The sequence below is a fragment of the Myotis davidii genome, unplaced genomic scaffold (assembly GCF_000327345.1).
Source record: "Myotis davidii unplaced genomic scaffold, ASM32734v1 scaffold363, whole genome shotgun sequence".
Lineage (NCBI taxonomy): Eukaryota > Metazoa > Chordata > Mammalia > Chiroptera > Vespertilionidae > Myotis > Myotis davidii.
This window is the reverse complement of record NW_006294069.1, coordinates 3,547,885-3,557,051: the sequence shown is the minus strand read 5'-3', so window position 1 is coordinate 3,557,051 and position 9,167 is coordinate 3,547,885. Positions and strand designations below refer to the sequence as shown.

The window sequence follows — 9,167 nt, the reverse complement described above, 5'->3', positions numbered from 1 at the left end:
GACAACTGGTGCTGATTTCACAGCTAATCAATGCCCACATGCTGCCTTCCTCTCACCTAAGGACCCTGAGGTCTGACATTAAAATGCACTCAATCCTGGAATCCAGTGGGCATCCATGGGCAGGTGTAGTGTATGCAGGTGGGAGCAATGCACAGAGAAGCATCCCAAGCATCATCCACGGGTTGTTACAGGACCATGTTGTTTCTGAGCATTCTGTAAAATGGGACAGTTCTTCTTTCGGGCAAGTGTGATGTGAGGACCAAACAGGATCATGTAAGTAAAAACCTTTAAGAACTGCAGAATGCTATTTTGTTTTTAAGTACTATTCTATTAGGCCACTATATCTTTATCAGGGCGTGGTGGTGGTGTTGGGGAGAACCCAGCCCTGGGCAGTTAGGCAAAATGAACAGGAGAGGGCGCAGCTGGGAGCAGGGGGTGCATCTCTCTAAGAGATCTCTGGGACTGGGATTGTCGAGAGGTTCTTTGCTAAGGACTCTCTCTTCTATTTGCTTTAGGAATCTAAAGTGGAGTGAAGAAGGAAAGAGAAATGTAGGGGTATTCTGAAAAGAAGAGACCGAGTCTTTTGCAGTTGAAACCCATTTAGAGAAGGTGGTCAGAGGAGGAAAATAGCCAGAAGACTGTGTACAACGTGGAGCTTCTCAGTGTCTTGGAAATCACTGAATGCACCCACCCCAGCTTATTTTATGGATTAGGAAGGTGAGGCCCAGACAGGACATTTAGCCCAAAAGGAGTGAGTGATGGCCTCTGCTCACCTCCTATAGGGCTGCTGAGGAAGCAGTGGCCAAGAATGTGAGTTCTTGGATCCAAACCAACTTTGGGTAAGTTATTTAGCCTCTCTATGCCTGTTTCCTCGGTTGTAAAATTAGGTTAATAGTATCTACCTCATGAAGTTGTGAGATTAAATTAGGCTACGCCCTGACCGGTTTGGCTCAGTGGATGGAGCGTCAGCCTGCGGACTGAAGGGTTCCGGGTTCGATTCCGGTCAAAGGCATGTATCTTGGTTGCAGGCACATCCCCAGTAGGGGGTGTGCAGGAGGCAGCTGATCGATGTTTCTCTCTCATTGATGTTTCTGACTATCCCTCTCCCTTCCTCTCTGTAAAAAATCAATAAAATATATTTTAAAAAATTAGGCAACTATAAAGCTCTACTTACCACGTTTCGCATAGTTAGCACTCAACAAATGGTATTCCCCTTTCTACCCTCTGAATCTCATTTTCCTTAGTTATAAGTTGAAAAATGTTAAATCAATGATTCTTGAGAGCTTGCTCCCCCTCCCTAATGGAGAGCATGAGAATCACATGGGCTTTTATCAAATAACACATATTAACAGAGACTTACAGTCTCTCTAAACAGCTTTAAAATATGATGTTGCATGGAAATGATCATGGATAGCTTGTCAAAATGCAGATTCCTGGGTCCCAGTGATTGAAGATTTGGATCTGGAGTTTGGTTCCAGAAATCCAAGTTGTTGTTGTTTTTTAAAATATATTTTTATTGATTTCAGAGAGAGGAAGGGGAGGAAACATCAATGATGAGATAATCATTGATCAGCTGCCTCCTGCACACCCCCTATTGGGGATGCGCCACAAACTGGGCATGTGCCCTCACGTGGCTCAAAGCCTGACCTCCTGGTTCATGGGTAGACACTCAACCACTGAGCCATGCCGGCTGGGCAATCAAGTTTTAACATAATGCTGATACAACATGATGCCAGGTGACATATGTCACTTGTTGGAACCAGTGGACCACATGATCTGTTCTCTTCTAGGTGATTTTCGGGGGAAATTCTCATCTCAAGCACGAGCACTTCTGCTGTACCTAATACTGCTCTGATCTGCCTTCACCCTTCTAACTTTAGCCCTGGCTTAAAATTCATTCCTTAATATATCTTCCCCTCTCTACTTTAATCTTCACAATAATCCAGTAGCACTAGCTGTGGTACACAAGCCATCATGTTCACCCCTTGGGACCTTGCTGAAATGGGCAGCCTGTGATTGCCAGGAGGGCTCGAAAGCCCTGAACTGCAGAGCCACTGCATTCCATTTCGAACTGCTTATTTCCAGAGAAGTCTTTTTCTAAAATACCATGGGCCAAATCCAACAGGCCTGTAGGAGAATAATTCAGTCCATTTCAGTCTTCACCTTCTGCTAAGGAAAAGACCCCTTTAAAAACCATGAGCAAGGCAGAGGTAGACTGAGCTAAGAACTTTTTCCCCACACCCACTTCCGGCAGCAAAGGCCCTAAACCAGTAAACTGGGTCTGTCCGGGCAGGTAACTCCAGTTCTTAAAAAGAAAAATATCTTGGACAGCTGCTAGCTATAGTGCCGAACTCAGAATTTTTGGTCATTTAAGAACTATTAGTCTAGTTGTCTTAGGATGGACTGGAGTATTTCTGGTCCATTATTTAAGTCCCTGGGGGGCAACCATGCTAGAGGGATAGAGAGGTTCCGTTATGATCTTCTAGAAAAGCAACAAGTTGTTGAGCCTGCAGAGATAGAACTGAAGTCAGAGAGCAGTGAGGGCAGAGGGGGAGCGCAGGAAGCAGGGGAAACGGCTACAGTGGGCGGGCTTTAGAGTGCCTGGAGACAACTGCAAACCAGATGGGCTGCTTAGGCTTGGCTGTGATCACTGCAGTGTAGCATCAATCTCAGAAATGGCAAAGAGGGGCATGTTCAGAAAGGGGTTTCTTCTGTGCTGTCTTTGGCCTCAATCCAAGGTTTCTCACCATCCCACCCTTTGAACTCATAGCTCAGAGGAGCTAAGGAAGTTATGGAGACAGCAGAGAACACAAGAAGCCAGGGTTCAACAAAAGGCCAGCACACGCTCTCAGGGACCAGGAGGGAGGAAGCCTCAACTCAGGATGGTCCAGGCAGAGCCTGGTCAGGTCCTCTCTTCCCAGAACTTGATATAAATTCTCCCCTGATTCAGACATAAATTCTCCCGATTCAGCTCAGACCTCCTTTCCTTCAGCTTGGGACTTAAGACTTCCAGCAAAAATGTGTCTGTGCCCACACACGTAAGAGCTTCTCCGGGGGGTGAACTGGAAACGCCTTCCTTGGTGCTGCCCTGGAGGCTCTGTGGACGTGGAGCTTTGTTATAAAATGGTTTTGTTTTGTTTTCTGTATCAGGAAAAAGATGCTCAAAATCAAATCACCACTTTGTGTGGAAGACAGTGGTACCAACCCCTACTTTTCCCATGTCACCCTCCACTCATTCAGGGCTCCACTAGCCTTTTCTATGTTTGAGTATCGGATGCCAAGGTCAACGTCCACTAAGGCTGCCTGCTCCCCATTTTCTTTGAATACAGAGCTGGGCTTATGTAATCTGAGTTTTAAGAACTGATATTTGTCTTTTTAAAAAATATATATTTTTATTGATTTCAGAGAAGAAGGGAGAGGTAGAGATAGAAACATCAATGATGACTGAGAATCATTGATCAACTGCTTCTCCCCCATCGCCCCCTCTCCCCGACCCCGGGACTGAGCTTGCAACCCAGGCATGTCCCCAGACCGGGAATGGAACTCTGATCTCCTGGTGCATAGGTCAAAGCTCAACCACTGAGCCACACCGGGAGCAAGAACTGGTATTTGTCTTACTTGGTGATGGTGAGGAGCACAAATAGCAGTGGAGGTCCCAGGGTAGGGACAAGGGGAGAGCAGGGATCATAGAGGCTGCCCCAAAGTCAGTGTCCCCATGGGGTGAGGAGGAGGATACAGGGACCCGGGCATGTGCTGATCTCTCACTCTGCAAACTGGTCCAAGAACTTGAGGTAGGCCTGGCGCTGTGGTGCAGCTGCTGGAATGAAGTGGCCACCAGAGTGGGTGAGAGTGATGGAGCCAGTGAATCGGCTAGCCAGTTGCATGCTCTCCTGAGAGGGGATGACACGGTCAGTGTCCCCAAAAACATGGAGTGAAGGCAGCGACAAGGGACCCTGCAGGACGGATTCCTGGAGGCCAAGGCCCCGAGGACAGAAACCAGATACCAAGATGATAAACCTTGGCAAGGGGAAACGGGGATCGCCTGCTTGGCCAAGGGCACACACAAGGGCTGCTAGCGCTGCCCCCTGGCTGAAACCAAGGAGCCCATCAAAAGGTCCCAGCTCGTTCAGTGCCTGAGCCACCGTCCCCAGGGCGTCTTCCAGACCTCTGCACACTGCGGGCTCTTCCAGCGCGGAGAAAACGTCTGCCCCCTGTTCCGAAAACCACCAGCCTCGAGGCTGCTCCTCCGGAGGGCAGGACCCTACAGAGATACGGGGGTGGGGTGAGGTTAGGGCAAGGGGGATGCAGGAGGAAAGAAATGAGAAAGGGAGGGTTTGGGAATGACAGGGAGAGAAGCAAGTCTGAGGTTGGGAATAGATTGATTGGCAGAGGGAAGGGCGGACGGAACAAATCAAAGTGTAAACATGGGAGGCTGGGATGAAAGAAATGAAAGGTATGGGTAGAATGAAGTGGGAGGGTGGGAGGAGGATTGAATGAGGATAGGGTGGGGGTGCGCTAAAAAGTGTTTTAGAGACGAGGCAAGATAGAGAGGACTCGAGGCAAAATAGAGAAGCTTCTGAACGCATTTCCGGGGCAGGACTCCTCTCACCGGACTCCGGCCCGGCGCCCGCTGTGTCCACGACCGGGTGCGGGCCGCTGAGGCACACAAGCTCGGCGCGGCCCCGCAGCGCCTTCCTCAGCGCTCCCGTCTTCTCGCGGAAGCCCCGCTCGCTCTGCCGGAAACCCGCCAAGCACAACACGCGCAGAGGCTGCGGCGCGGCCATAGTGCGGGGCAGCGCGCCCGAGGGGACGGAAGCGGCCCCTCCCCGAGCGGAAGTTGAATTACGCGAGGGGCGGAGCCAAAAGGCCGGCAACACCCTGAAGGCGGGCCTCAGAGCGAGCGTTCCCAAGAGCAGGCGGAGGGGTGGGGCGCGGCCAACGCAGGGCGGGTACCTGAGACTCCGGAGCGTCTCACGGAGCGAGTGGCACCACTTCCTCGTCTCTGCAGCTGCAACCCTCGCAAGTCACGGCTGGAGAGAGGCGCGCGGATCCCTCCTGCATCTGAGTTGCACACTTTGGTCAGGGTCCCACGTCTGCGACGTCGTCCATCCCGCTCGCATGCATTTCCCGTAGCGGCCGCTTGGCGGCGGCCTCGGCACGCGTCGCTAGGGAGCGACCACTCCTCCCTCCTTGGGAGTCCCTGCCTACCTTCCCCAGCGCGGGTCGGCGGGGTGCCTGGGAGGGCCGGTCTCGTCCGTGGTTCACGGTCCACGGCCCCAAGGAGCTGCCAGCATAGAAGTCCATGGGGTAGGGCTGCTGCCAGGAAATGTCCCGCAGGGCCACCGCCGCCTAGAGGAGGAAAACCGGACAAAAACATTTGCCAACACTTTTCTGCACAGGATTAGCTAATCCTCACAGTGGCCTAGAGATCCTGTTACCAATGTAACAGAGGAAATGTCAGGCGCAAAGAGGTTAAGAGACTTGCCCAAGGCCACTCAGCTAGGAAGTGGCTCAGCTGTAACTACTAGGAAGTACTGCCCGCCTGCCCCACTCCACTTCAGATCCCTCCCTGACAGAACCAGGTGCAAAGCTCACTCCCTCAAATGTTGGTGTTACCTCATACGGTGTCAGCAGCGGCTTGGGGAAGGCTGTGCCCCAGTCAATGGAGAGGCGTGGGCATGCCACCTGTACCCACCTGGGAAGGGAAGTCGGATCAGACCGAGGGAGGTCTTCCCCCTCTCCTGGGCAGCATGTGAAGAACAGGACTGTGTCCCCAACACACCTAATGCATGCTTATTATGAATTCTAAAGTGAAGACGGTAACGTACTGCTGTTTAGAATAACACTGTAGTGTTGCTTGTCTTCTGTTTCCTTCCCTGACTACACACTTTCTGAGGGCAGGGCCTGGGCAACTCCTTTGCGATAGTACTGCCAGAATCAAATTTAGTGCCTGGTACAATGCAGATGCCAATCTCATCTCATACAGAACCACTGTGATGGTGCAGTTGCTTGTCAGCCCCGAGACAGACAAAATATGTGTGATCTAGAGCAGTGGTCACCAACCTTTCGGACCTCACGGACCACCAGTGGTCCTCGGACCACCGGTTGGCGACGGCTGCTCTAGAGGGCAGCCCCTGCTGGATGAGTGCTCTGTAAACATTAGAATTTCATGATCATGGAAGCAATTCCTATTGACTCCAGCCCTGCGTATGTGCTAGGCAGGACCCGGATTCTAAACTTCGCTAGCCAGTCGTAGCTAGATAGATAAGGAGGAGAAACTTACACGTCCACCTGCGGGAGCAGACTGAGCTTGCTGGGGAAGATCTCGGAGAGCAGCAGCCTCACGAAGGGAAGTCCCAGGGCTTGCAGCCTGGATTCCAGGTGCTGGCGGTAGAGGAAGGCAGAGCTGGAGTCGTCATGATCAAGCTGCCAAGGCTAAATTCTTTGGCCTACTGATCTTTCCCACTGCCTGTTGGTTTCCCAGTCAATCCCTTCCCCAGAGGCCATCCCAAGCCCTCTGACCTCCAGAATCTTGGGGCTGCCCTGACGGCCCAAGGTGCCCAGGATAAGGCCCCAGGATTTAGCTGAGCGGGCAGTGGCTATGGCTTCTTGGCGGTTAGTCTGCATTCGCTGGTGGTCATAGTGCTCTCTGGACAGGACTTTGCTGTATGGATCATATCTGGAAAAGAAGCTGTCAGGGTCACAATGACAGCCACTTGTGGGACTTGGGCTGTACACACAGCTCCCTGACTCAGATCCTTGGTCTCCTGAACCTTCAGGCTCCATGCAGGTAATTAGGAACAGAGGCAAGAGCATGGATTGTCATTGGGAAGACCAGTCCCACAGCGGGGCAGGCAGGAGTGGGAGCGGGTTTTAGGATATCCATGTGAATCCCAGGGGACGGGTAGGTACTGTGCAGCAGCAGCACTAGGTTTGATATTAGATTCAGGACCCAAGTACCTCATATCTTTAGGGCTGGTGGCTGCTAAAGGGCCAGAGAATGAGGATTTGGCTGATTGAGGGCCCCAGTGGCAGAGAATCCCACCCTCCCCCTAACTGGTTGGTCCAGCTCAGCCCATACCGGTAAGCAGGGACATCGGGGTTGGCAATCATGACAGACTCCAGATGGAAGCGGCCATCTCCAAGATATCTGCAGGGGGGTCAAAAGGGGGTGGTGGTAAGTGTGGTGGGGCAACAGAAGCAGCAGGCACTGGCTTGGGGTACAGAGGACTGCGTTCTTGGCTGCCTGTGCCCCCGGGCTGTATGTGAACTGGAACAAGTCATTTCACCTCCTGAGGTTTTGGTTTTCTTACATGTAAAAAAGGAGCTTGAACTGGATGACCGTAAAGCCCCTCTAGTTATGATGCAGAAGCTATGAACGCCCCCAACCTTCTGGGGGTAAAGGCACAGCTGAGGCCAGGTAAGGCTGCTCCAGGCTGTAGAGTTCCTCACTTGGAGGGGGGGGGGGGGGGGTCGAGGGCGGGGGACAGATTCTCCCTCGCTCAATACAGACAAGGGAGTAATGTTCAGGGTGTCATCTAAGCTGTAAATGAGGTTCCGGGTACACACTGGCTACGCTCTGCCCTAACTAGCTCCTGGGTCCAGCTCCTGAGTTGTGACAATAGATACTGTTTATTGGACTCATGCCTGCTGTGCACTGGGCCTGGGCTAAGCACCTGGCATGGATGACTTCACTCAGACCTATCGAATAATCCTCTAAGCTGCCTATACTGTTGCCATTTTACAAGATACAACTGAGGTTCAGGGATGGTAAGAAACTTGCCCACCCCTGGTCAGTGTGGCTCAGTTGGTTGTCCCATGCACCAAAAGGTTGCCAGTTGGTTCGATTCCTAGTCAGGGCACATGCCCAGGTTGTGGGCTTGATCCCCAGTAGGGAGTGTGCAGGAGGCAGCCAATCAATGTTTTACTCTCTCTCCCCACTTCTTCCTTCCTCTCTCTCTCAAATCAATAAAAACATACTTAAAAGCCCTAACTGGTTTGGCTCAGTGGATAGAAGAACTTCAGCCTGTGGACCTAAGAGTCCCAGGTTCGATTCCAGTCAAGGGCACATACCTGGGTTGCAGGCTCCTCCTAGGCCCGGGCCCTGGTCAGGGCGCGTGCAGGAGCAGCCAATCAATGTTTCTCTCATATCGATATTTCTCTCTGTCTTTCCCTCTCTTCCACTCTCTCTAAAAAAAAAATCAATGGAAAAATATTCTCAGGTGAAGATTAAAGAAAAAAGAAAAAAGGAACTTGCCCAAGTCACACATCTACGGAGCAGTATATCTAGGGCTCAACTCTAGGTCTAACAATCAGGAGGCTGTACCCAGCATGCCCTGGGAGGGCATGTCCTTCTCTGGGAGAGCACACCGAATTTTGAGGAATGTCCAATACTCAGGGTTTCCCTCCCTCCAACACACACGTCAAAGGCCCCACGGGTAGGCATCTGTGAACTCAGTTATGCAGGCACAGGCACAAGGGAAACGCCGCTTGGGAAGCAGGGCTGCCAGGCCTGGGCTGGCAGTGGGCAGGGGTGTCTGTGTGAGTACAGCAAGACCCGTGGAAGCAGAATCTGCAGCCTCAAAGGTGGGCTAAGTCAGGGGAGTGCCCTTCCTCCTTTCCTACCATTAGCTAGGAGCGGGGCTCCCCTCCCAGTCCCAGCCAGGAGCTGTCAGCTCTGAGGCTGGCTGCATTCACACAACATTAAGCATTTCCATTACCTAAAATAATTAGGCAGCAGGAGACACGCCGCTCCTACTTGTTAGCTGTCCGGATGCTAAATTAATGGGGCTACAGCCTGGGTATACCCATCCATCTTCTCCAATTATACTCCCACCATTTCCAGCCCACCCTCACCCCCCATCAGGCCTCTGATTCCTGCCCCACCCTGAGCATAGCCTCCTGGACAGTAGACAAGGGCGCTGGGGAGGGAGACAGAAAATCTGAAACCCTATTTGACCCCATCTTGCAGGTGACCTTGAGCAAATAGTTAAGGAGTTTTAGACTCCCAGGGTACATTTCTTATGTCTGTAAAACTGACACCCCCATTTTTCACTTACATAACAGCCTCCACCTCTTTGGGCAGGTAGGGTGATGTGCAGCCCAGAATCTCCCCAGGGGACAGGGGCTTACACTGTGGGACACTCATGCGATACTCCTTTCAGCTC

General features: G+C 51.9%; 2 protein-coding genes across 2 annotated transcripts in view; both read right to left on the bottom strand.

Annotated features, from left to right (window-relative positions):
- Nucleotides 1–3,494: 3,494 nt before the first annotated feature.
- Nucleotides 3,495–4,934, bottom strand: OVCA2 (ovarian tumor suppressor candidate 2). The gene is made up of 2 exons (XM_006768099.2): nucleotides 4,610–4,934; nucleotides 3,495–4,261 (listed from the first exon to the last, which is right to left on the bottom strand). Exons 1-2 carry the CDS (start codon nucleotides 4,782–4,784, stop codon nucleotides 3,762–3,764), a joined length of 675 nt encoding a protein of 224 aa, XP_006768162.1. The 5' UTR covers nucleotides 4,785–4,934; the 3' UTR covers nucleotides 3,495–3,761.
- The window catches only part of DPH1 (diphthamide biosynthesis 1), a gene marked incomplete at its 5' end in the record, with an annotated part of 9,481 nt that continues 4,489 nt past the window's right edge, over nucleotides 4,176–9,167 (bottom strand). The window contains 8 exons of the mRNA XM_015566810.1: nucleotides 4,176–4,261; nucleotides 4,954–5,061; nucleotides 5,209–5,349; nucleotides 5,617–5,695; nucleotides 6,284–6,384; nucleotides 6,523–6,679; nucleotides 7,082–7,150; nucleotides 9,060–9,157. Coding sequence (XP_015422296.1) covers nucleotides 4,972–5,061; nucleotides 5,209–5,349; nucleotides 5,617–5,695; nucleotides 6,284–6,384; nucleotides 6,523–6,679; nucleotides 7,082–7,150; nucleotides 9,060–9,157 — 735 coding nt within the window. The remainder of the gene's footprint in view (nucleotides 4,262–4,953; nucleotides 5,062–5,208; nucleotides 5,350–5,616; nucleotides 5,696–6,283; nucleotides 6,385–6,522; nucleotides 6,680–7,081; nucleotides 7,151–9,059; nucleotides 9,158–9,167) is intronic.

Bases quoted from the DNA above. Each gene is read 5' to 3' on its own strand.
- OVCA2 (XM_006768099.2), bottom strand. From the start codon at position 4,784: ATGGCCGCGCCGCAGCCTCTGCGCGTGTTGTGCTTGGCGGGTTTCCGG. The intron at 4,262-4,609 runs GTGAGAGGAGTC...GTATCTCTGTAG, and splicing joins GGGCGCCGGGCCGGAGTCCG to GGTCCTGCCCTCCGGAGGAG.